The sequence below is a fragment of the Grampus griseus genome (assembly GCF_964374135.1).
Source record: "Grampus griseus genome assembly, chromosome: 6".
Lineage (NCBI taxonomy): Eukaryota > Metazoa > Chordata > Mammalia > Artiodactyla > Delphinidae > Grampus > Grampus griseus.
The window spans coordinates 8,574,208-8,602,010 of record NC_139000.1 but is presented as its reverse complement, the minus strand read 5'-3'; the positions used below and the strand labels follow the sequence as shown (position 1 = coordinate 8,602,010).

Below are 27,803 nucleotides of genomic sequence, written 5' to 3'. Positions count from 1 at the left end.
TTCAGAGCTCAGAGCTTCTTAAGATCATCTTAGAGTTTTTGGTAGCCTTTAAATGACAGAGGCCTATTGAAATCTACAGGTTTAAGTTTCTGCTCCTCCTTTTAACCTCACGTTTTCAGTTGTTGACTATTGGTTTCCCTCCCTGGCCTAAAAACACTCTAGTTTCCAGTAAGATTGCAAAGTTTTTCCAGATATAGCCATTTTGGAAAGAGTGAAATAAAGGGGAATTAATAAAAGCATATTCTCTAAATCCCGGTCCAAGATGTTGAGGTTAATGGAAACCACAAAATCCCTCTTCACAGGTTGAGACGAATAAAACCGTTTATGAACAGGGCACAGTTTTGGGGTGGTAAGCTCTATTGGTTCCCCAAAGTAGAATTTGATGGAATTAAGTAAAATTGAAGAGAAGGTATGTTCAGCATTCTGGGATGCCTACAGTGTTGGGTTTCATGTAACTGGCCACATCTGGGGAGTTTAACGTGCTCTTTTACGGGAGACCTTTCCTTTACATGCAGGACTCCCGGTGTTCTTCTTAACAAGGGGCTCTACTAAATATAACTTTCACGCTGTCTCCAAAACTGGCCGGTTACCTCTCACCTCATCAGCTAACAGGCTTTGAATTCCAAGTGGCCCCTACATGAAATAAGCCTTGAGAGTCAGTTTAACATTTTGTATAATAATTTCCTGCAATGAATTTAAGTAGAAAAAAAAGAAAAAGGTGAAACCAGGTAATGTTTGAAAAACATAACAAAACAGGTGATCTCCTCAGGCCTCCTAAGATGTGAAGAGTGGGCTGTATCTTTTCACCGCCCCCCCCACCACAGAGGCAGCTGGAAGCAGTTGGGGTGTAGTGAGCGAGGGCATGTATGATTGAGGGGTAAGAGAGATATACAACTGGGCTCACGTTCTGGCTCTTCAGTTTCCTAGGTGAGATACATTGGGGAAGTAGCACTGCCTCTACTTCCTTATCTGTAGGATGGGAATAATAATAGTGTGTACTCAGAGAGTTGTTATGAGAGTTAAATTAGATTATGCATATGAAGTGCTTAACACAGTGCCTGGAATAGGGTAAAGCACTAAACAACAGAAGCTTTTATCATTGTACGGTTCTGCCCCTCTTGCATCCTCAGTTCTGAGGTTTGGGAGTCAGTGATTGTGGAGTCAGCCAGACTGCTCAGGCGACCCCATCTCTCCCTGTCCTCTGCAGGGCAGCAGCAGCTCAGACTCTCTGGAGGGCCAGGGCTGCGACTATGCCAGCAAGAGCTACGATGCCGTTGTCTTCGATGTCCTGAAAGTGACTCCCGAGGAGTTTGCTGTAAGTAACAGGACTGATGTGGGTGGCTGGACACCATAACGGGGAGCTCGAGGGGGTCACTGCTCAGGGTTGTTTGCTCAGATTGGAAATAAGCCGTATATCCAACAATAGGGGATTGCCGAATAAAGTATTCTTTAGGAAATACCATGTGGCATTAAAAAAGGGTGATGTCTGCAGGGAGGGATAAATTAGGAGTTTGGATTAAAATATACACACTACTCTATATAAAACAGACAACAAAGAAGGACCTACTGTGTAGCACAGGGAACTATACTCAATATCTTATGTACCTATACCTATAATGGGAGAGAATGTAAAAAAAAGAATATATACATATATATATATATATATATATATATAGCTGAACCACTTTGCTGTACACCTAAAACTAACACAACATTGTGAATAAACTATATTTCAATAAAAAGTTTTTAAAAATAAAGAAACCCACAAATATTTTCAGTAGGTGTATTGTAGTACCTGGTTTGGAAAAATTGTTGGAGCAGAAAAACCTTTGTACCTATCTGGTTACAGATGCATTACAAAATTAATTTTAGTACTTGTTGCATTGCTATAAAGATCAAAATTAAAAAAAGAATTAAGGAAGGAATGTATAATATAATTATATGAAAGCAAAATAATAAATAACTTGGAAGGATTAAAAAAACAGGAAGCTGTCTATCTAGGAATTTAACTACCTTGGAAGGCGTACACAATATATATGAATAGTAAGTGAAAGGAACAGGTTACAGCAGGGGTCCCCAACCCCTGGGCTGAGGACCGGTACTGGTCCGCGGCCTGTTAGGAAGCGGGCCGCACAGCAGGAGGTGAGCGGCGGGCGAGCGAGCGAAGCTTCATCTGCCGCTGCCCATCGCTCGCATTGCCGCCTGAACCGTCCGCTCCTCCCCACCTGGTGGAAAAATTGTCTTCCACGAAACCGGTCTCTGGTGCCAAAAAGGTTGGGGACCGCTGGGTTACATCACAACTTACAGAGAATAGTGCCATTTTTAAAAAGCATGCACAACACCTACATATTTATATTTGCATAAGAAGAGGTCTAGATCCGATGTTTACATATTCTTAAATACGTGGATACCTATATAGCCAAACATATTATTTACTGTAGTTTCTGGTTGTAGGATTCTAAATAATTGGAATTTAATTTTTCTTCTTTTTGTTTATTTTTACTCTCTATATTTTTACAATGACTGTTTTCTACAATGATAGACAATATTATTTGAACAAATTCTGTAATTATAAATTAAAAAGAATTGTTTTTCCTTCAGCCAGTGTGTTGCTGCTGGTCGGACCCTGTGCTTCTTTGTTGTGGAGGAGCAGGCTTGGCTCCTCGTTTTGCCATGACCTGGTTTCTTCCTTGTGCACTTTGAGGGTGGAGGGAGGACGTCAGCTCTGGGGTGACCTGATTGCAAGCGCTGCCCAGGGCTGCATTTCTCTGCAGAACCACGGAATTATTTCCGGCCATGCCCACTTTTTCCCAGTCCCCTTGCTGTAACAGGTTTGGTGCCCTCCAGGGGTCTGTGGAGCTAAGTGGGCCCCATCTCTTTGCTCTGCCATCGCTTGCTCCCACGTTTACTTTGTGCCAGGCCATGCTGAGCCTGGCACATATGTCACCTCCCTCAGTGTGTCTGAGGGATCCTTTTAAAACCAGTGTAAAACTCTTTAGGGGCTCCCTTATACTAGAATGAGATCCGGAATTCCTCGTGAGCCTCCAGGGCCCCGTGGTCTGGCCAAGCCTCCTCTCCTGCCCCATCTCCTTGCTCCCCAGCTACACGCCAGCTGCCTCTTTCTTCCCCAGACTCACCTGGCATCCCCCTGCCTCAGGGTCCTGTGCTTCTTCTTCCTTCTGTCCTAATGGCTCTTTCCCACATGTCTCCCAGTCTCTGTTCAGATGTCAGCCCTAGACAGGAATTTCACAGGCTAAAGTAGCATCTGTACATCACACGCTTCCCTGACCCTGCTCTGTTTTCTTCATATCTCTAATGACTGCCCTACATTACATTCTGTAATAGTGTTTTGTATGGTCTGGCTCCTCCACTAGAATGCAAACTCCTGAAGGACAGGAACTTTATCTCTTTCACGGCTCTTTCCCCATTGCCCAGAATAGTGCCTCCCTCATAGTACACGTTGACTAGAAGAATTCAGTCCTCAGAACAACCTGATGAGGCAGATTATTAGCTCCCGATTTTCTAAGAAAGAAACTAAGGATCTAAGAGATTTTTTTTTTTTTAACCTGGATCATATAGCCAGATGTGGGCAGAGCCAGGTCTGAAACCTTCATCTCCTGATTATTCCCCTAATGCTGGATGGTGATAACAAGGGCAGCTCCCACTTTTTTTTTTTTTTTTTTTTTTTTGTGGTACGCGGGCCTCTCACTGCTATGGCCTCTCCCGCTGCGGAGCACAGGCTCCGGACGCGCAGGCCCAGCGGCCATGGCTCACGGGCCTAGCCGCTCCGCGGCACGTGGGATCCTCCCAGATCGGGGCACGAACCCGCGTCCCCTGCATCGGCAGGCAGACTCTCAACCACTGCGCCACCAGGGAAGCCCGGCAGCTCCCACTTTTGAACACCTACTTTGTCTAGGTCTTGTGCTAAATGTTTTACATGCATTAATCTAATGTACTTTTCACCACAGCCTTACAAATTAGGCATATTTATTATTCCCAGTATACTGTCACCAGTATAGAGAGGAAAATCACCTCTTCACACAGATAGTAAGCGGCATTATCTGTCTGGGCTTTAAAACCAGGGCTTCTGACATTCTAGACGAGTAGAAATACAATCTGAGCCACATATGCAATTAAAAAATTTTTAGTAGCCACATTAAAAAAGGTGAAATTACTTTAAAAATATTTTTTATTTAACTTGCTGTATCTAAAATATTATCATTTCAACCTGTAAACAACATGAAATTGTTGAGATACTTTGCATTCTTTTTTCACACTAAATCTTCAAAACTCAATGTAGTCTTCTAAACTTAAGAGCGCTGGCGACATTTCAGATCCTCAATAGCCGCGTGAGGCTAGTGACCACTGTATTAGACAGCGTAGTGCTAGTCTGTCCTCTCAGGCACAAAACTATAGTGCATCTCTCTCCTGTAGAAGACATCATGGACCTTGCTGGCTTAGCTTCTATATTCTATTTGCTTTTGTCTGCTTGTAGTATTTATTTATTTATTTAGGCTGCGTTGGGTCTGCGTTGCTGTGCGCGGGTTTTCTCTAGTTGCAGCGAGCGGGAGCTACTCTTTGTTGCGGTGCGCGGGCTTCTCATTGCAGTAGCTTCTATTTGTTGTGGAGCATGGGCTCTAGGCGTGCAGGCTTCAGTAGTTGCAGCACGCAGGCTCAGTAGTTGTGGTGCACGGGCTTCGTTGCTCTGTGGCATGTAGGATCTTCCCGGACCAGGGCTCGAACCAGTGTCCACTGCGTTGGCAGGCAGGTTCTTAACCACTGAGCCACCAGGGAAGCCCTGCTTGTTGTATTTTTGAGCTGTGTTTTTTAGCTTTGTGAAAGGAATGAAGCAATAATGAGGTTTAAAAATCCCTTTATAGTTGTTCCCCACGTGGAAAGGCAGAGAGTTAGGCTGCGCCTAGAACATCATTGTCCAGCCAGACCCCTTGGTGAGATTTTGGGCCTGGTTTTCTAGTCTCAGCCCTAGAGTGTTGCTCAGCCCAGCCCAGTCTGGGAAGACTCTAGGGAAGGGCAGTGAAGGCTCTGAGGGTGCAGCACTAACACTTGGCTGCTCCTGCCAGAGCCAGCGTGTCTTCAGCTTAGATGTGAAGCCAGGTCCCCTGGGGTCTTTGGTCTTTGGGGAAGTATTGGAGCTGCCAGGTGTTGGAACTGAACCAGACCACCTGGTATTTTAGTTTCCTGTCTAATAATATGAAAGAAAGGAAAAAGCCAGACACAAGAGTCCAATAAAAAAATCATTTGAGTGATTCTGGGAAGATGGCGGTGGCGGCAGCATAGTTCTTTATTCTCCCTGAATCCCCACATAAAAACATCCAGAACAACTAGATAGCAAACCCTGAAACCCATGAGAAATATTTACAATAAAATTAGGTGTCAAGTTATCCCTATCAAACCCAAAATACAAATGGCTGTGGATACTCCACCAGTATCAAAAAGACCTGCAGAGTATCAGCTTCAGTATAAGAGAAAGCAGAAGTAAGTATTGGGGCATTTGACAGACCAGAGAATAGGAGAACCGCAGAATTTCCATCAGGAATTCACTGGAAAGTTCGGCAGATTAATGTGAGAATAGCAACTGAAATTGACAGGAATTTTGACCACTCAGATAATGGATGGGTGGAAGAGATCTGTGGACTAGCCCTATGAGCTCTTGAGACCAACCAACCAGGGCTCACTTCCAGAAGAAGGCTCCATATCAGAGAGAAATTCAGTATGGGAGTGGACTGAAAATGATCAGGATAGGGAAAGTTAAGGAAAAAGGAGGTCTAAGTAAATGTGTGTGTGTGTGTGTGTGTGTGTGTGTGTGTGTGTGTGAAATCTCAAAAAGCAACTGCATGTTGTTGAACACTACATGAAAGTAACCAAAAGAAGAGCTATATGAAGTTAGAAAAGCTACCCTGAACGATGTTCCCCTCTAGAAAATTAGGAAAGCTAATTTTACATAAAAATAAGCAACAGAAAATTATTGATATCAAGTCTTTCAAAGTTATTATAAGAAAAAAAGAGTAAGGACAGAATGCTGTAGATAACGAAAGCATGCCAGAAAGACATGCCTTAAAACAGATAAAAAAAAAAAAAAAAGATAAAAACTATAACCTTTCTATTTCAAAATAAGCTAAGAGAAAATATTAAGATCACACTGTAAGACATGAACAACATAAGTCTGAAATAGAAAGATCTCAGAAATGAGGTGGCAGAGTTAGGAAAGCATTGAAAATAAAAGTTATTTTGGAAATGAATGTTGAAGTAGAAGGAACACAAGAATAGATAAACATAACAGAAAATGCCTTAAGGGAGGAAAAATTTTAAGATCAAAATAAATGAAGAAAGAGATAATAAGACTTTGAAAAAAGTGCTAGGACTTCCCTGGTGGTGCAGTGGTTAAGAATCCACCTGTCAATGAAGGGGACACGGGTTCGAGCCCTGATCCGGAAAGATTCCCACATGCCGTGGAGCAGCTAACCCCGTGCGCCACAACTACTGAGCCTGCAATCTAGAGCCCGGCTCTAGAGCCCACGAGCCACAACAACTGAGCCCACATGCCACAACTACTGAAGCCTGTGCGCCTAGAGCCTGTGCCTTGCAACAAAGAGAAGACGCTGCAGTGAGAAGCCCATGCACCACAACGAAGAGTAACCCCCGCTTGCTACAACTAGAGAAAGCCTGAATGCAACAACGAAGACCCAACGCAGCCATAAAAAAAGAAATAAATTGGGGGCTTCTCTGGTGGCACAGTGGTTGAGAGACCGCCTGCCGATGCAGGGGACACGGGTTCGTGCCCCGGTCTGGGAAGATCCCACATGCCACGGAGCGGCTAGGCCCGTGAGCCATGGCTGCTGAGCCTGCGCGTCCGGAGCCTGTGCTTTGCAACGGGAGGGGCCACAACAGTGAGAGGCCCATGTACCGCAGAAAAAAAAAAAAAAAAAGAAAGAAATTAATTCATTAAAAAAAGTGACAAATATTAATGATAAGCAAAGAAGATCCAACATACAAATAATGTAAATCCCTGAAAGAGGAGAATAAAAGGCAAGGAAACTGAACAAATACTTAAACTATAATTTAAGAAGATGTTCACAAAATAAAAAAAGATTCAAACCTACATATTGAAAGAATATACTGTTACTCCATCTTGGCTGGACCCCCCCCCCCACCAAGTTCATAACTCAGTTGAGGAATTCTAGCATTCCAATGACAAGGAGGATGACCGAACTCTGAACTAGATTTCCCCCTTGTATGTGACATTCCATTGATCCAATAAATAAATCTTGGCACTCAATGCAAGTTCTTGGTCATGCCAGGGCAACCCAGAATGGTCAATACCAAGATATAGTCTTGGTAAACTACTTGGGTGATAAAATTATAGAGAAACTTGACGAAAGTCAAGATAGTGGTTACTTTTGACAGGAGGGAGGGACTTGTGATTGGGACAAGGCACATGGAGGAACTCTTTTTTTTTTCTTAATTGTGGTGAACTATATGTAACACAAAAATTACCATCTTAACCATTTAAAATGTACAGTTCAGTTGTGTTAAGTACACTCACACTACTGTGCAACCAGTCTTCAGAGCTGTTTTCATCTTGCAGACCCGAAACTCTGTGCCCATTAAACAACTCTCCATTCCCCCCAGCCCACACCATTTACTTTCTGTCTCTATGAATCTGACTACTCCAGGTATCTCATATAAGTGGAACCATACAGTGTTTGTTTGTCTTTTTGTAACTGGCTTATTTCACTTGGCATAATGTCCTTGAGGTTCATCTATGTTGTTGCATGTGTCAGAATTTCCTTTCTTTTTAAGGTCAAATAATACTCCATTGTGTGTATATACCACATTTCTGGGGTCCATTCTGCCATCGATTGGGGTGGCTGTTTCTTGACCTGGATGACGGTTATAAGGTGTTCGTCTTATAATTAAGTCATCAAACCATGCATTTGTTTAATGTGGTTTCCTGTTAATGTGTGTCATTTTATGGTCAAAAGGGTTAAGATAATTTCAAAGGTCCTTATAGTTTTAGTGGGGTGCTCTGCAGCTAGACCTCAGTCCTTCTCCCCAGTGGCTGGAAGCAGAGCACAAAGCAAAGCAGGAACTTGTCTTTGTCATCAGCAGATCATGGACATTCTTCTAGATCAATATGTATAGATTTAATTCTCTATTTTTAATAGCTGCATAATATTCCAGAGTCTGCATGTACCATACTTTTTTTCAACAAGTTCCTTTTTTGATGGCCTTCTAGATTACTTCCAGATTTTTTCTACTACAAATAATTGTTCAGTAAACATCTATATGCATCTCTGTATCTAAATGTAGATCTCTCTCTCTCTAATCTTCTTATATACCTGTGCTTTTCTTTCTGTACGAATTGGTATTGCTGTGTCAATAGTATGCTCATTTCAATTTTTAGGAGATAATATCTAAACATAGTGCCTGATCCTGGATGAAGAAAAACTCGCTGTAAAAGACAGTATTGGGATAATTAGCAAATTTTGAATGTGGACTGTATATTAGATAATACGGTTGTACCAATGATAAATTTCCTAAGTATAATAATTTTATCGTTATGTAAGAGGATCATCTTGTTCTTGGGAAATAAAATGCTGAAGGATTAAGAGGTGAAGAGTCATAATATCTCTATTTTACTCTCAAATGGTTCAGAAAAAATGTGTGTGTGTGTGTGTATAATTTTATAGATATATATGTATATAATTATATACATAAAAATAAAGGAAATGAGGCCAAATGTTAATAATGAAGCTAGGTGAAAGGTTATAGAGTTTATCATATTATTCTCGCAAATTTTTTATAAGTTTGACATTAAAAAATAAAATGTTAAGAACTTTTTTTTTATGGGTTACTGCCAGATTACTTTCCAAAAAGAACTGAGCAACTCATAGTCCCATTAGTTGTGATGGCACTGATGGACCACAAATGGTGTCTTCCTCTTTAATTTGTTTTCCTTGACTATGATTCTAAAATTGTCAGACACAGCAGCTCTGGGAGTAGAAGCAGGAATGTATCTTTGGAGCTGATTACTTTTTGTTCCGTGAGCCCTCCTGGGGCTCATTTGGATTGATCTAAATGCAAATTGAAAGATATCTTCTATTATAAGAGATACCACTGATTTGCCAACAGCTTTCTTTGTATATTTGGACTCGAGGAGAGCCTTATACTATAAGGCTGTGGCTGGGAAGAGGGGATTTAGTCAGCCACTGTTAGGGGGAAAAACACTACATTCAACATATGCAAAAACCAGTTTGTTTTCTTTTTGGCTAATTTGCTGTCATTTATCCACATAAAGCCACCTCCTCTTTTTCTGTAGGGCTGTATTGTGACGTGATCCACTAGGTCCCTCCATTCTGAAAGCTTCATCTCTACAGAAATGTTCTGTAATATGTGGAGATTGGCCATTTCCTTAAAAATCATGGATTTGTAGGGGGCCCTGGGCTAGGAGGGAGGAGGTGGGAGAAGGGGTTAAGGTGAAGGAAGGCATTGCCAGGTGACTAGCTTAATTGGATAGCCTGTATTAAGGCTTTATTTTCGAAAATAAGGAGAAGCCATAAGAGACTTGTTCCTGAGTGTCCTCATCACAGGCACGTGCCCTCACCATGGCAGGAACCACGAGGGCCTCATTGTCTTGTGTTTCTGTTGAGGCTGTGCCACACCCCTAGGAGCCTGGGAGCCAGCTGTGAAAGGGGCAGGACCTGACCTCGCCCTTCGGTTCCCACTCCTACCCACATCCTCCTTTTTGGTAAAACTGCCTGCCTCCAACTTCTGGAGAAGGATTGCTCATCAGCAACCTTTTCTACGTGTGTTTGGCTTTGTAGTAAAATGACATGAAATTTATAATCTGATGATTATCTATCTATGTATTCTTACTCTGGACACTGCATCTTTTTTGGCCAGAATCGAGAAGATAGAAATAGGAGAGATTCTTCTGAAAACCCTCTGATTGTGTGTTTGGGACCAACCATTCTATTTTCAGTCTCGTGTCCTCTGTTGTGGTTTGTCTTGAATAAAATACCTGAACACATTTTCTGATTTATGGTCTGAGTGGGAATCAGAATATTTGAAACTCGGACCATCCAAAAAACTATGAAGTGTAAAGTCACTATTTTAGGGCTTCCCTGGTGGCACAGTGGTTGAGAGTCCGCCTGCCAATGCAGGGGACACGGGTTTGTGCCCCGGTCCGGGAGGATCCTACATGCCGCGGAGCGGCTGGGCCCGTGAGCCATGGCTTCTGAGCCTGTGCTCCGCAACGGGAGAGGCCACAACAGTAAGAAGCCCGTGTACCGCAAAAATAAATAAATAAATAAATAAAGTCACTATTTTAATACATCATTTGGAAATTCAGTAGCAAACCCTAGAACTGATGGCAGGATGGAAAGGAAGTTTTCTCATTTTCATATTAGCAGACTTTTGGTTCTTTTCCTAAGGGACATTACAAGCATCCTGCCGGTTCTTCCGGATTGGGAGTTAACTTGAACTGCGGGAGAGATTTCCAAGGCCCTGTGAGCTCTCAGCTGAAATCTCCTGTTTTCACAAGGCCTTTCTGTTCCCCAGGATGGCAGAATTAATCCACGTGTGAGGAGCACTTCGCTAACAATCTCCATGGGTCTGGCAGGAGAAATGCCAGTCTATTTGCACTGCCTGGGACGGAGCTTAGGGCCCTGTAGCTCTGGGCCAGACACACAAGCCCGCGGGCTTCAGCACATAGTAACCACTCATGTTGTGCTGACGTCCAGGGCCTGCTTGCCACAGGTGGGTGGACCCAGAGGTGGAAGAGCTCAGACTCCCTGGTGCCATCCACGTCTCTGCTGAGCTTCCGTTAGTGGAGGCATTTCACCTCAGTGCCCATGATGAGCACCAGCCCCTTGGAGGGGTGAAGCCGCCTCCTTATTTCCGTCTCCTCCTCAGCCCTGGAGATGGTATGCTTTGGCCTGCATCCTGTGTTTCCCAGAAATCCAGTGATCTTGGACCACCTTTAAATTGTGCCAAGAGGTGACCACAATTCTGCACCTAAGCCCTGGATTGTGGTTACAGCTGACATGCCATGTGTGTTGCCATTTTTCTCCAATGTATTCTTGACACGAGATTTTTTCTCATGACAGTATTTGCTGACTTGATGTAACAGCCTCCTTTAAGTGTTTTTTTTTTTTTTTTTTTGTGGTACGTGGGCCTCTCACTGTTGTGGCCTCTCCCATTGCAGAGCACAGGCTCCAGACGCGCAGGCTTAGTGGGCCCAGCCGCTCCGTGGCATGTGGGATCTTCCCGGACCAGGGCATGAACCCGTGTCCCCTGCATCGGCAGGCGGACTCCCAACCACTGCACCACCAGGGAAGCCCGCCTTTAAGTATTTTTTAGAGCAACTTTGAAGCACGGATGTTCAAACAAATTAATGGTCCCTTATTTCCTAGCTCATGTATTGGGCAGGAACCATAAGTTCATAGGCCAATACACAAGCGCATCTATGTGACTCCTCTTTTGCCAAAAAAATTATGATATGTAAACATGTGTATGATCTTTGTGAAAATGCAAGACAAGAGGTACAGAATGCCTGGCACCTGTATGTGTACACACACATATATGTACACATATACATATACAGAGAGGGCATCTATTAGGTGCCAGGCATTCTGTACCTCTTGCCTTGAATTCTCACAACGATCCTATTAGATAGGGATTATTGTCACCATATTCTACATGTGGCAGCTGAAACTGGGAGAGGTTAAAGTCATGTGTCAAAGAGAATATTGCTATTAAGTTATGCCCAAGCCCTGTGGATTCCAGAGCCCATGTCTGTTCAGTGCATCATGTCCTCCCAGATGCCCTGTATACAATGGACAGGTGTCTTCTCTCATTAGTGGGCATCCAGAAGCTCTCATCTCTCCTTTCCTTGGCCTGTCACAGAAGCATCTGTTAACTGGTTCCTGGCATCCCATGTGACATATGGAGATAGGTATAGGTCATGTGAAGTCAGCCCAGTCCATGCCTTGGCCTGCAAAGCTGTCAGCAATGACGCTTTCTCTTACTGTCACCTGATGAGCTTCTAGCAATGGGAACAGATTTTTAACTGGATGTGTGTTTTCTCTATTGACAGAACTAGTGCTTCTCAAGCTAGCTGTGATAAAGGACCAGTTTTTTCCTTTCCCATCAGTTAATGACTGATACTTTAAAAAAATACAATAAAAATGTCATGGGGATTGCTATAAAAGTTTCCAAATGCTTGCTCTCAAATTCCGTAATTATCTCATTGTGGGCTGGTGGAATAAACAGTTCATGGTCCAACACTGGTCTGTGGATGCATCTTGAATAGCACTTTACCATATAATTTAGAGGAGGCTTAGACTTCAGAAGAAACGTACACTTTCTATAAGCCACAATTTAAAAAAAAAAATTTACAGTAATAGATAGTGTCTCTGTTTAGCATGCTAACTTATAATATGGTGTCTGCAACTTTTAAAAATTGTAAAAGTAATTCATACTTGAAACAAAAAGTCAAATAGAACGAAAATATCCAAACTTAAAATGTTCCCCTTACTTTCACTCCCACCCTCCAAACTACTATTATCAATTCTTTTTTAAAAATTAATTAATTAATTTATTTTGGCTGCGCTATGTCTTACTTAGTTGCGGCACGCGAGATCTTTTAGTTGTGGCATGCGGACTTCTTAGCTGCGGCATGCATGCGGGATCTAGTTCCCCGACCAGGGAGTGAACCCGGGCCCCCTGCATTGGGAATGTGGAGTCTTACCCACTGGACCACCAGGGAAGTCCCTCAATTCTTAAATTGGAAGTTCATCTCATGTTCGAGGAAGAATGGTAGATCAAGATTTATGAAGAGGGAAGGGATGGGCGAGGCATTTTCAAAATTTACCCAATTTTTTACTCTATCTTGATTTTTATTTCAAGGGGGAAAGTATGACTTCTGAGTGTCGTACTTTATTACAACTTTATTACTTTATTACTCTGTATAGTTTCAAAGTCACATGACAGCTGTTTTTGGTTTCCAGTATTTTCTAACCCCGATTCTCTTTTGTTGCAGAGCCAGATCACATTAATGGACATACCCGTGTTTAAAGCCATCCAGCCAGAGGTCTGTACCTTGTTCTTTACACTCTGCTACTAATGCTGGGGCTGGGAGGGGAGGATTTAGTCGGCCATGTTAGACTGACTCAGTTTCCCGGTTTCTCTCTTGAAGTCTCTATAAACTCACGTTATTGATTTAAGCCCCCATTAAAGAGAGCATCCAGGAGCTTTCCATTCTCAGAGGTGCTCACTCTTTGAGTCAGGTGTTTAGGTTCTCCAGAGGATATCACTGCATTTGGCCCCCTCTGGCAGGGCTGTGGGCAGTCGGTGCCTACTGCCTTCACACCTGAGTCAGGCCTGGCCACACTGATTCCTTTGCCCAGGCCACCTCTTCTGGAGATGCTCACTGTTGAGACAGAGATGGGAGAGAACATCTCCTAGAGAGCCTTCTTTCTGTTGATACCAAATGCTGGTGGTTGCCTTGTTTCTGATTTTGAAGCCAGTTGCCGCAACAAAACACATACAAATTCATGTTAAAAGCGTACATATATTTTTAGAAACAGCATATTCAATAAAGAGAAAAAAAGTTGATTTTAGTCTTCGAAACAAAATCCCTGGAAATGTTTAGCAGTTGATAACGAGGCTTTACAGTTATTTTAGACAGGATTCTGGTTTTCTTATCAAGTAATAGAAATCCATTTCGAGTAGCTGAATAGGCAGAAGAAGCATTTGCTACAAGCATAAGGGGCACTTTCAGAACCTGTGGCACGGAGCTCAGGCAGCCTGAAGAGCCGAGCAGGACACAAGCCCTCTCCCTGCTCCCTGCCTCTCCTCTGCTTTCCCTCTCCTCTCTCTCCTGCCCTCTGTCCTGTCTGCCCCTGTGGTCCAACCTGGCCTCCCCGAAGGGCCCATATTTACGTGATGCTGTGGAAGCCACCTTCCACACCTGAACCAGCAAATCTTAGTCCAGCCCCACTGAGACCCGTGTCCGGTGCTGGTTCAGAGACTCAGGTCAGGAGTAGGTGGCCAAGATGAGCGAGAACAGCTGAGAGGACCCAACCTTGTGAGTGGGGTGCAGATTTCAGAGAAGAGGGGTGTGGGTGGTGGATATGTCAAAACTATGGTGTGAATTCCAGAACACCACTCTTAACATGATGCCCTTCTTCTTACAGACTTTGAGAAGAACAGCATATTTTAATACAAAGCCAGACAAAGGATCCAGGCCTTCCTAGAGCTGGCATCCAACCCACCACACATTAGGGGGAAACTAGTATTGCTAGCTGCACTCAGCATTTGTGTGAAGACGTGGCAGTGATTTGTATTTCGGTGTGTGTGTGTGTGTGTGTTTGTGTGTGTGTGTTGTATTCATTAGGTTTTGGGGGCAGAACTATGTTTGCTTTTTTGAACTGGCTGACTTCAGTCTTTTTCTATTTTCTTCTAATGTGGGATTACACATTCTTTCTAATTAAAAACAAAAACAAAAACAGAAGACAGCCCAACACACTACATGTTGGAGCCTCTTGGGGAAGTAGTTGTGCGATGGCTGCCTTAGTTCTCAGCTGAACCCGGCTCTGCTTAGCTTTGATCTGGAGCAGTTTAGACGCTTGGATCTTTATTCTTTGTCCTGAGCATCAAGGAGGACAGCCCAGCCTGCTGTGAGCCCAGGGAGGCTGGGGTGGCTGTTTGGGCTGACTGCAGGAGGGAAGGGATGGGGAATTCTTCAGAGGCACAAGGAGGGGCAGACCGAGACTTTTCCCAGGGCACTGCAGTTCGGAAGGTGCCTCTTTCAGGGCATATCTCGTTTCAAGTTGTCACAAGACATTAAGGTGGAGATGTTTTGCTTTCAAGACCAGCTTGGAGCTGTGGTTCTCAATCGTGGCTGCACGTCAGAATCACCTGGGCAGCCTTAGAGACACGGGGTGCCTGGACTCCACCCTAGACCGTGGAATCTGAGTCTCTGGGTTAGAGTCTAGAACACAGTCAGCTGTGTTTTGTATAGAAGCTTACCAGGTGATTCTGCTGCAGAGTGAGGATTAAGAATGAACTGCTTCGAGGTATCTGGAGAGACCCTAAACTTTTATGTCTTAGATCTATGATATGTTAGCTAAAGACGGAAGAGTTTATTACTCTTATGTCATTGTCAAAATTGTGGTTAAAAGGAGCACCCTGGGAGCTGTCCCAGCTTTCCTGCTCTTGTTATTGCTGTTAGCAGACTGAAAACTGCAACTTTTCCCCTTGATGATGTCTGCCACGTTATGGCTGGACCACCCCAGCGTCGGAAGCACATGTATAAGGGACACTTGTGCGTTTGATGTAGACGAGACTTTCCAGGAAGCAGAGGCCAGCACGTGAGAGCAAGATGGGCATTGTGAGTGGTCTGGACTCCCAGAAGATCAGGAAACCTGCGCCTTTCAGCCCTGACTGTGCATCAGAATCACTTGAGGAGTTCCGTAAAAAAAAAAAAATCCAGATGCCTAGGCTTTATCCTTGGAGATTCTGATTCCATAGGGTTAGAGTGGGGCTGGGAATCCATTTCAGTCAGTTGTAGTCACTATTCTTTTTGATGCATAAATTACCCTGCCTCTAACCAATGGGAGCCCTTTCATGTCATCTCCTGTATCCTTTTAACATGATCCCATTATTTTTTGATAGCTTCCTTGCTCTTTGATACAACAAGGTATGCTAATTTCCTGCTGAAGACCTGGAATCAGGCATTCCCTCAGGAGTCCTGGTTCCTTTTAGTGGAGGGTAGTATTTAGAAACCTGCAGTCTGGGTGAGAGGATGTTCATTGCTACTGGATTGCCACTGCTTTTAGGCCTTTCTGGTGGACGGGGCTAGGAAATATTTATTTTTTAAAAGGAAAAGTCATGAGTTCATGATTGGGTAGGTAGTATTATTTCTCCACAATCCTTCCTTCGCTCCTCATCCTTGTCATGACTCCCCTGTGGGTGGTGTATATTCCCTCACCCCATGGACTTTGTGCCTGGCCCGTGACTTGGGCACAAGTGATGGGATGCAAGTGGTGAGTTGAGCCAGTAAGAGGCAGGAAGCTTCACCAGCCATCTCGGAACCTCCGCTCTCTGTGAGGGACCCATAGCTATTGTGCATTTAGCCCAAGTCCCCAAATAACATTAAAGATGACCTGACCCCGACCCAAAGCCTGAATTCCAGCCTAACCTGGCACAGCCCAGCCAACCCAGCAAAGATTAGCTGAACTGCAGTCACTCGCCTGACCGATGAGCATGAAATAAATGTTGTCATTGTGAGCCTCTGAGATTTCAGGATTGTTCGTTATACCACTTTATCATGTGGAAACACGACCAATACAATGTTCATCTTTCCATCTTCCATTCCAGGATTCAAATCTAACATTCCAGGATTGTTAACTTAATTCCCTTGGTTTTTATATGTTTTCTTTTACACTGACAATTCTGGTTTCTAACAACAATAAATAATGACTTTTTTGTATTACCCCATGATATATATGTATAATAGTTTTAAAATAACATCAGTATTACTATTAACCAGCAGACTACTAGTTAAATTTGAGCATTTCTTTGCAGTTCTGTTTGTCTTTAGTTTCTTTTCTTCTCTCCCTCCTACCACTTACACATGCAGGTGGGCCTCCCTCCTTGGCTTCTCCTAAAGGTCTTTGGAAGCACCAGGGCAGAGAAGGAGTTTATGCTCACTTGGTTCTGAAGGGCTGCATCCTGAGAGACCCTGTTGTAATCCCAGTGCCTGGAACACAGTAGATACTCAGTTAATATGTGTTGAATGAGTGAAGAGTGACTGAATGACTGAATGAGAGGAGAAGCACTGTAGCAGAACATTATCTGACCAAGTTTAGGCACATTGCCAAGGAGGGCGTACCAAGTAAGGGGACGTGATTACCCGGTTGCCTGTTTTGCGGTGTAACCACTTCCCCGAAAGCAAGGGTTTTTTCTGGTGAGCTCAGTCTTTGAAGATTCAGATTTCCAACTGCTGTTGATAACTGAGGGTAGAACTGTGGCTTCTGCTCATTTCTGCAAGGGGGACTGCAAGAGCATCGGCCCAGGGCTTAGAGGAAGCCAGGCAGATGGTGAGTTGAGGATTGGCAGAGAGCAAGGAAAATGGAAGTTAGCAAATATGGAACCATAACTGCCCGGTTCCCCAGTGACTCCAACAAGTGACCAATTTTATCAAAAACTGGCGAGTTAAGGCAGATACAACTTTGTAGCATAATAGCTCACAGCTGTGTTTAACTTACTAGCTGTGGCCTAGAACCCTATCCCCACCGTGGTGGATTGGGTTGCAGGGCTGGGTGGGTTCCTGGCTGCCATGGCTCGGGGTGGGGGCTGCATTGTGAAGGAGGACTTTCTGAGGGGTCCTGGTGGCAGCAGCGTTGGGAGAGGGTACATTTTCAGGGTGGCAATTTTCCCCCCAGCCTCACCTACCAAATCTGTCTGTCATCATGCCCACCTCCCAGCCTGTGGAATTGAAGGCCCAGCAGTTTCTCAGAGACCAGTTTGAATGTTGGAATTGTTTTTGTCATTAGTTTTAACATGGAGCATCAAGGGGGAACTGCTGTTCTTAGAATGTGCTTAAAATGTGCACGCTCTGTGCTTGACTCAGCCCACTTTCTATCCAAGCCCAGCTGCTAGGCCCACTGGTGCTGCCCGGTGTGCTGGAGAGCACGGGCTCAGTCTGGCAAGGCAGGGTGCAGTCCCAGCTTCACCCTTCCTAGCTTGGACTGTGGACAAGTTACTCATTCTCCTTATGCTTCAATTTTCTCAAGTGTAAAATGGGGGAACCATAGTTTTCACCTTACAATGGGCGTGTAAGAACTCAGGGCAATGCCTGCGTATGCTAAGTTCCCAGTAACTTGTGGCTGTAATTTCTCACCGGTGCATATTTTGAACAGGTTCTGTGCATTTTTTAGATATTTATTTTTATTTATTTATTTGGTGCACCGGTCTTAGTTGCAGCAGGCAGGCTCCGAATTTGTGGCATGCACACTCTCAATTGCGGCATGCGTGTGGGATCTAGTGCCCTGACCAGGGATGGAACCAGCCCTGCTGCATTTTTTAAAAATTAATTAATTAATTATTTATTTGGCTGCATTGGGTCTTCATTGCTGCATGCAGACTTTCTCTAATTGTGGCGAGCGGGGGCTACTCTTCATTGTGGTGCGTGGGCTTCTCATTGCAGTTGCTTTTCTTGTTGTGGAGCACGGGCTCTAGGTGCGTGGGCATCAGTTGTTGTGGCATGTGGGCTCAGTAGTTGCGGTGTTTGGGCTCAATAGTTGTGGCTCGCGGGTTCTAGAGTGCAGGCTCAGTAGTTGTGGTGCACGGGCTTAGTTGCTCCACGGCATGTGGGATCTTCCCAGACCAGGGATCGAATCCATGTCCTCTGCATTGGCAGGCGGATTCTTAACCACAGTGCCATGAGGGAAGTCTGGGTTCTGTGCATTTTGTTTTTGTTTTTTTGTGCGGTACGCGGGCTTCTCACTGTTGTGGCCTCTCCCGCTGCGGAGCACAGGCTCCGGACGCGCAGGCCCAGCAGCCATGGCTCACGGGCCCAGCTGCTCCGTGGCATGTGGGATCTTCCCAGACCGGGGCACGAACCCATGTCCCCTGCATCGGCAGGCGGACTCTCAACCACTGCGCCACCAGGGAAGCCCAAGGGTTCTGTGCATTTTGGACATGAGATCATGCTCCAAAGAACATTCAGTGATGCCTGGGTGGGAGCCAGTGGCCCAGAGGAGGTGATGCTCTGAGTATCAGAGTGGTTAAGAGCACTGTACTTGGAGTCCTTCAGACCCAAGTTCACACCCTAGTTCCGTGGATGGCAGGGAGGCTGCAGTCTAGATGGAGACTCACACCATGGTGACCTGGGGGCCATGCGAAGACTGCGTGGGAAGACTCTCTCTGCCTTAAAGTCAGGACACTGGCACTGAGCCTTGAAGGCTGAAAGGGATCGTATCTGAGGGCTGATTCAAGGAATGGGATGGGAGTGGGAAGGGCATTTCAGGCAGAGTGAATAACTCACTTAAAAGGCAGATAGTATATTTACCAAAGTTTCACACTACTTTTAGTGCCTGGCTTCTGGGGAGAAAAACCGGTGAGTCCATTGTTCTCTCGGTTCTGTGTTCCTCAAGGGCATGGCTTCCGGGGATGTGGGCGTGCTCACCAGAGGTCAGTGTGTCCTTCTCTTGCTGACTGGCAGCTGGGGGTGTGCAGGGTCTCAGAGGCATGTGGATGGGTGTCCAGCAGGCCCGAGTGTGATGGAAACAAACTGCGGTGGGTACCAAACTCAGTGAGGTAGAAGGTGTCTCCATGTGCCTGTGTTTTCCAGTCTTGCTGTTCCTGCCGACATTGCTCCATCCCCGCTGCCAGATTTCTCAGTAGTCAGGCGGACCTTCACTCATCATTCACTTCTTCATCTGTCTGCTGTGCCACATGCTGGAGAGACAGAGGCAGAGGGTCATGGGCACCATCCAGTGAGAGTGAGGGGCGGACATGTAAACGGACAGTGGACAAGAGGTATTTGGGGCTGGCAGGGCCTCGAGGAGAGAGTGGCGGGTAGAGGGGTCAGGAGGCAGAGCTTTAGCTTGTTAACCTTGGGGGTTCACGGAGGGGTTTCAAAAGGGGAGTGACATGGACAGATTTGTATTTTAGGATGTTCATTCTAACTGCGGAGACAGAGCCCACTGCAGTCAGGGAGACTGGTTTGGGGAGTGTGCAGCCGTGGGGGGAGGCAAGGGTGGTAGTGATGGTGGGGAGGGGCCTGGCCCTAGACTGAATAGGGGGCTGCTGTTAGGGCCGAGGCAAGAAGACACAGCAGACAGAGGGGTGCACTCTGCGTGTGGGGAGCAGAGGGAAGAGCAGAGGGCAGAGAAGGAGGCAGAGGAAGTGGCCCTGGAGGCAGGAGGAGGCCCAGGGAGCCCAGTGTCCTGAAGTCGAGCAGGGTGGTGGGCAGCGTTTTGTCCAGGGGAGGGAGGCCAGGAGGTCCTGGAAGGAGAAGGATTTCAGAGTTCAGGGTCAGAGGTGGGGTCGCTCTGGCCACTGTGCTTGAAGGGGTGATGGCTGTGCTTGTGGGTAGCTGAGGTGGAGGGGGATGAAAGTCTTTCCAGGGGGAGGTTGAGGTGCATTGTGACCCAGAATTGAGAGGACACCACCCAGTGTACAGACCTCCCCGATGGCGGGAGAGGTGGGAGGAGGAAACTGTGAGCCAGAGCTGAAGGCGAGAGCATCCTGGGCTCAGGAACCGATGGCAACGTGGAGGGGAGATGGAAGGGCCCAGAAATGGTTCAGAAGAAGGCTGCAGGCCTAGACTGGAGCTTCATGAAGGAAGGAACCAGAGTGTCACCAGCACCTGACACTTGGGTTTGAGGCACAGGCCAGGTGCTGAGTGTCAGTGGAAGGCAGGCAAGGGGTGTTCCAGTTGGGCATGCATCCTGGATCCTCACTCCCCTCCTCCCTGCAGCCCTGGAGGGAGCCTGGGATTTAAAGGGGATATATATATGTATAGCTGACTCACTTTGTTATAAAGCAGAAACTAACACTCCATTGTAAAACAATTATACTCTAATAAAGGTGTTAAAAAAAAAAGTTACCTCAAAAATAAATAAAGGGCAGATCCGGTGAGAAGGAGGCGGTGGGAGCTCATTAAGAAATGTTTTGGGAAAATGGAGGCGGTATCCAGATAGAACGCTTGTCCCTGGGGGGCACTCACTCTAGAGAGATTTGTTTTCACCCTTCCCCAAATCAGGGCTTGAGTCCTTGGGGCCTGGCTGGACCCGCATCTGCTGGTCTGCCGAGGAATGGAAGACTCCCCACTGAAGTACACGGTTTCCTCTGGGCCACATGACACGTTGCAGTTCAGGAAAACACTGCCTGTGGGTTCAGGAACCTGACCCTCTGGCCTTTTGTCTGGATGCCATTTGCTTGCTCTGAAGAAGCGGGCATTCCAGAAAGCAGAGGTCAGTGTTGGATGTCGGACAAACCCTGTGTGTCTTTGCTGCTCCTTGGAATCACAGCGTTTGGCCCTGGGAGAAGGGAAGAACGTTGCCAGCAAGGCAGTTTTTTGTAAAGAGGAGATCGGTTTCGCTGACATCATTAAAACCCCTCTTTCAGGTCACATGCTGGGCCATTTTCTCAGACCATTTCCCTCCACTGACCCAGCCTAGCCTAAGCCACTGCCATCTCTCCTCCGATCACATTTCCCCACGTTCAATCCTGGCCCCTCAACCTCCTCTCTGTATTCGGAGACATCTTTCTAAAGCCAAAATCCGACTGTGTCCCTGTCCTGCCTAGAACCTTCTGAGGTTCAGTGCTCCTAGGATGCCGACCTGCCTCTTTTACCCAGCTGGCCAGGCTCTGCATGATGGGCCAGCAGTAGACCTCCGGCCGCAGCCCACCGCTCCATGCTGCCCCGCAGCCTCCCTGGTCTCCCTGCCTTCCCCCGTGCTGTGCTCTCCACCTGGAATGCCCACCTCTTCCCCATCACAGGCGATTCCTCCTCCTCTGTCAGGAGATGGAGTGAGCAGCTTAGATCTCAGGGTGCTGCAGTTTCCCCTCGGTTCCCTCTCACCTCACCATCTACCACTGCTCATGTACAGTGCTCTTCACCACTGTGCTGAAATGTCACGACTTTGGAAAGTCTGAACGATTAGTGTTTCAAGTCTGTCTCCCTCCTAGATTATAAACTCCGTGGATGCAGGGATCATGCCAGTACCCCATATCCTGTGACCTAGCACAGTGCCTGATGTTATTTGTTGAATATATGTAGGATGTAGTAGTAATAATAATAATAGTAAGGTGCCACTGAATACTCTTGACGTCTACGCTACCCTGCCTCTCCGTTAAAAAAACGGAATCAGGTAGTAGCGGGTGAGCCAGCTGCCCTCCAGTTGGGCCGAGACCTGGGGAGGATGGCTCCAGCGTTTCAGTGTTGATGTTAGTTAGCAACAGAAGCCTGAGCAGCTGTCTTTCTCATCTGTTACTGCTCTGAGTTTGCATTTGTTATTTGCTTCTCATTTCCTAGTAATCACTCTATCCTTTGTAAGGATTTCTTGTCACAATGAAAACAAAGTGGGAACGGGCTTTCCCCCAGCTCCCTTCATGATGGAGACAGAGGTTGGAGTCCCTCTCTGGGCCCCAGAGAAAGACCTGCCTGAAGGGTGGGGAGAGCCGTCTGGGGCAGGAGTCGGGTCTGGCTGCAGACATAGGCCAGCAGCACATTTGATCCAATGAAACCAACACTGCAATTTCCAGACTCATTTTTTTTCCCTTCTTGAGTGTGGGTATGACATTAGTGCTGTTTAGAAACCAAATTTCCCTTTAAATGAATTAATAACACAAAACAGAACATTTGGCGAACAGCTGTTTTCGTCCATGGGGACTTGCCTCCTGGTTGCGATTCTGTCTGCGAGAAAAACAGGGTTCACTTAGACTCTTGCTGCAGGAGCAACTGCCTGATTGCAGGCAGTTTGGTGGGATGGGAGGCTCACGCTTCGGAGGCAGGAAGATCTGCATTTGAAGCCTGGCTCCGCTGCTCTCCAGCTGTGTGATCATGGCAGGTTCATTTACCTCCCTGGGCCTCGTTTCCTTAATTGTAAAATGGAAATGATACCCGTCTCACAGTGCTGTGATGCTTCAAGGAGATCACGTGGGCAGGCAGCCTGGTGCACAGCAGAAACTCAACAAGATATTTCTCCTCTTTTGAGAGAGGTCAGTGATGTAATAAGGAGAAAAGCAACAACAGGCTAATAAGTCAAGCTTAGAAGGGCCCTGGGCTCAGCAGTGTGTCGAAATCTCTGAGGAAGGACCTTTTGTCACTGCTGTTCCCTAACTCCAACCACAGTGGCACATTATGGGGTCAATACTTGTCAGGAGTTGTTGGATGAATGAGAGGCAGGTAGAAGAGCATTTCTTTCTGGGCTCTGGAGTGAGAAGGACTAGGTTTGTATCTCTGGGACCATGCTTAAGTCACTTAATCACTCCAAGGCTCAAGTCACATGTCTGCAAAATGGAGCTGATGATATGACTACCTCAAAAAGTTGGACATGAGGATGGAGTGAGATTTTTTCAGCTTTATTGAGGCATAATTGACATATAATAAATCATGCGTAAATAAAGCCAATAATTTGATGAGTTTGGATGTATGTATATACATGTGAAACCATCATCAAATCAAGATAATAAACATACCCATCACCCAGAAAGTTTCTTTGTGCTCCTTGCAGCCCCTCCCTCCTCTCCACTCCCACCGCTGTCTTCTTAAAATCAGGTAATATAAGTCCTTAAAATGTGTTCTTCTATTTCAAAATGGTTTTGGCTATTCTAGTCCTTTGCATTTCCATAGGAATTTTCAAATCAGCTTGTTAGGTTTTACAAAACTTGCTAGGCTATGATTGTGATTGGGTTGACTCCATAGATCAATCTGGGGAAAATTGGCGTCTTTACAATACTGCGTCCCTGGAACCATGAACATAGTATGCACATCCATGTATTTAGGTCTTCTTTAAGTTATTTTAGTAACGCTATATACTTTTCAGTGTATAGGTCTTACACATCTTTTGTCAGATTTATTCCTAAGTATTTCATTTTCCATGCTGCTGTAAATGTTATTTTATTTAAATTCCAATTGTTCATTACTAGTTTATAGAAATATGACTGATTTTTGTAAATTGACCTGTATCCTACAACTTTGCTAAACTCACTTATTCTAGGAGCTTTTTTTTGTAGATTCTATAGGATTTTCTACAAGATGATGATAGCTCTGTGAATAACAACAGTTTAGTTTCTTTCTTTCTAAACTAGATGCTTTTATTTCTTTTCCTTGTCTTATTAACTGGCTATAATCTCTAGTACCATGTTGAGCAGAAGCGATGAGAGCAGATATCTTTGGCTTGTTTCTAGTCTTAGAGGAAAAGTGGCCTTTCATTTTTAAGTATGATATTAGCTGTAAGCTCTAGGTTTTTTATACGTGGCTTTTATCAGATTGAGGGTGTTCCCTCCTAATCCCAATTTGCTGAGAATTTTTGTCTGGAATGGATATTGGGTTTTATCAAATGTTTTTCCTACATCTATTGAGATAATCATATGTTGGGTTTTTTTTTTTCAGTCTGTTGCTAAGGAGAATTACATGATGGATTTTTTGAATGCATTCCTGTGATAAACCCCACTTGGTCATGATGTAGAATCGTTTTTGTATATTGTTGGATTGGATTTGCTAAAATTTTGCTAAGAATTTTTGCATCTGTGTTCATGATGAGGAATACTGGTCTGTATTTTTCTTTCCTTGAAATGTCTTTTTCTGGTTTGAATATCAGTTTTTTAAATATCTGGTTTTAATATATTTCTGGTGTAATACTGACCTCATAAAACAAGTTAGGAAGCATTCTTTCCTTTTCAATTTTCCAGAAGAGTTTATTGGTAGAATTGGTATGATTTCTTTTGTAAATATTTGGTAGATTTCATCCGTAGAGCCACCTGGACCTGGAATTTTCTTTGTGGAAAGGTTTTTGTTTTTTCCTTTTAAATAGACTACTTTTAAGAGCAGTTTTAGCTCACAGCAAAACTGAGCAGAAATTAGAGAGTGTTCCCATATACCCCTTGTCCCCACCCCGACCCCCGACCGTTTTTTCCACTATCAACATCCCCATCAGAGTGGTACATTCATTTCATCGATGAACCTACTTGACACATCATTATTACCCAACATCCATAGTTTACATTAGGGTTCACTCTTGGTGAACCCTTGTACATTTTATGGGTTTTGACAAATGCATAATGACATGTATCCACCATTATAGTATCATACAGAATAGTTTCCCTGCCCTAAAAATCCTTTCTCTATTCATCCCTCTCTCTCCCCCTTGGCAACCACTGACCTTTTCAGTGTCTCCATAGCTTTGCCTTTTCCAGCCCGTCATAGAGTTGGAATCGTACAGTTTTATGGCCTTCTTTCACTTAGTAATATGCATTTAAGCCTCTTCCATGTCTTTTCATGGCTTGATTAACATTTCATTTTAGCACTGAATAATATTCGATCGTCTGGATGTACCACAGTTTATCCATTCACCTGTCTTACTGAGAGACATCTTGGTTGCTTCCAAGTTTTGGCAATTATGAATAAAGCTGCTATAAACATCCAAATGCAGTTTTTTTATGTGTAGGTATAAGTTTTCATCCCCTTTGGGTAAATACCATGGAGTGCAATTGCTAGATTATTGTGGAACGGTTTTTAACTATGAATTCAATTTCTCTAATAGATGTAGAGTATTCATGTAGTATATTTCTTTTTTTTAGTGAGCTTTGGTTGTGTTTTTCAATGAGTTTGTCTATTTTGTCTAAGTTGTTAAATTTATTCCCATGAAGTTGTTCATAATATTCCCTTACCCTTTTAATATCTATAGGATCTGTAATCATTTCCACTTCCTCATTCCTGGTATTGATAATTTGTATCTCCTTTTTTCTGATCAGTCTGGCTAAGGTTATCAATTTTATTGATCTCAGAAAAAGAGCATTTGCTTCCATTAGTTTTTTCTATTGCTTTTATGTTTGGTAATTCATTGATTTCTGTTCATATTTTTTTAAAAAAACATTTCCTTTCTTCTGCTTACTTTGGGTTTAATTCACTCTTCTAGCTTCTTAAAGTGGAAGCTGAGGTCAATGATTTGAGACCTTTCTTCATTTCTAATGTAGGCATCTGGTGCTATAAATTTCTTTTTAAGCATTGCTTTAGCTTTATCCCACACATTTTGGTATTTTGGACTTCTACCTTCATTCAGTTCAAAATGTTTTCTAATTTTCCTTTTGATTTCTTTTTGATCTGTGAATTATTAAAAATGTGTTACTTAGTTTCTAAGTATTTGGGGATTTTCTAGGTATTTTATGCTATTGATTTCTAATTCCATTGTGTTTAGAGAACATACTTTGTATGGTTTGAAATTATTTTAAATTTATTGAGATTTTATGTATGGCATAACTATGGTCAATCTTGATAAAGTTCTGAGTGAATTTGAAAAAAATGTGTATTCTGCAGTTTTTGCATAGAGCACTCTATGAATATAATTGAGGTCAAGTGGGTTAATAGTATTATTGAAGTCATCTATATTCTAACCTAACTGATTTGCTACTTATTTGTTCTATTGATTATTGAGAGAAGAGTACTGAAATCTGCCATTATAATTGTAGATTTGTTGATTTCTCTTTAAATTCTATCAGTTTTTGCTTTATGCATTTTTAAATTCTAGTATTAGCTGCATAAACATTTACAATTAGGTCTTCCTATTGAATTTACCCTTCATCATTATGAAATGACCCACCTTATCCCTGGAACTATTCTTTGCCCTGAAATCTACTTTGTTTGATAGTATAGCCATCTTTCTTTTGATCAGTGTTAGCATGTGCCATGGTCTGAATGTACCTCTCAAACTCATATGTTGAAATCCAGACACCCACAGTGATGGGATTAGAACATGGGGCCTTTGGGTGGATCCCTCATTATTGGGATTAGTGCCGTTAAAAAGAGACCCCAGAGAGCTAGCTCATCCCTTCTACCATGTGAGGACACAGTGAAAAGATGAACCAAGAAGTGGGCCCTTACCAGACACTGAGTCTACCAGCATATCCTGGACTTCCCAGTCTCCAGAACTGTGAGAAATAAGTTTCTGTTGTTTATAAGCCACTCTATTTATGGTATTTTTGTTATAGCAGCCTGAACAGACTAAGAGAGCATGATATATATTTTTCATCCTGTTACTTTCAACCTATTTGTAACTTTATATTTAAAGTGGGTTTGTTGTAGGAAGCATATAGTTGAGTCCTGCTTTTTTTCCCAATCTGACCACCTCTGCCTTTTAATCGGGGTACTTAGACTATTTATATTGAATGTGATTACTGATTTGGTTGGATTTAACTCTGTTCTTGTTCCCTCTTTCCTCTTCTTCTGGCTTCTTTTTAAGTAATTGAGCATATTTCATGATTCCATTTAATCTCTTTTATTGGCTAACTAGGTATAATTTCTTTTAGTGGTTGGTTTAGAGTTTATAATATACATCTTTAACATATAACAGTTTACTTTCAAGTGATAATATACCATTTCATATTTAATATAAGAACTTTAGAAGAGTGTACTTCCATTTACCTCTCTCCCATTCTTTGTAGTATTGTCATACATTTTACTTCTACATACGTAATAATCTTCTCAAGACATTGTTCTTGTATTTGCATTAAATAATTATCTGTTAAAGTCCCTTATCTTTTAAAGAGATTTTTAAAAGTACGTATATTTGTAGTGAGGTGGATGGACCTACAGTCTGTCATACAGAGTGAAGTAAGTCAGAAAGAGAAAAATACCGTATGCTAACACATATATCTGGAATGTAAAAAAAAAAAAAAAAGGTTATGAAGAACCTAGGGGCAGGACAGGAATAAAGACGCAGACATAGAGAATGGACTTGAGGACACAGGGAGGGGGAAGTGTAAGCTGGGACGAAGTGGGAGGGTGGCATGGACTTATATGTGCTACCAAATGTAAAACAGATAGTTGTGGGAAGCAGCTGCATAGCACAGGGAGATCAGCTCGGTGCTTTGTGACCACCTAGAGGGGTGGGATAGGGAGGGTGAGAGGGAGATGCAAGAGGGAGGAGATATGGGGATATATGTATATGTATAGCTGATTCACTTTGTTATAAAGCAGAAACTAACACACCATTGTAAAGCAATTATACTCCAGTAAAGATGTAAAAAAAATAATAATAATAAAA

General features: G+C 43.9%; 1 protein-coding gene across 3 annotated transcripts in view; it reads left to right on the top strand.

Annotated features, from left to right (window-relative positions):
• RALGPS1 (Ral GEF with PH domain and SH3 binding motif 1) overlaps positions 1-27,803 on the top strand; it is a 282,818-nt gene that overhangs the window by 45,038 nt on the left and 209,977 nt on the right. For all 3 annotated transcript variants that reach the window (XM_082657473.1, XM_082657474.1, XM_082657475.1), the window contains 2 exons: positions 1,208-1,315; positions 13,064-13,114. In XM_082657473.1, coding sequence (XP_082513599.1) covers positions 1,208-1,315; positions 13,064-13,114 — 159 coding nt within the window. The remainder of the gene's footprint in view (positions 1-1,207; positions 1,316-13,063; positions 13,115-27,803) is intronic.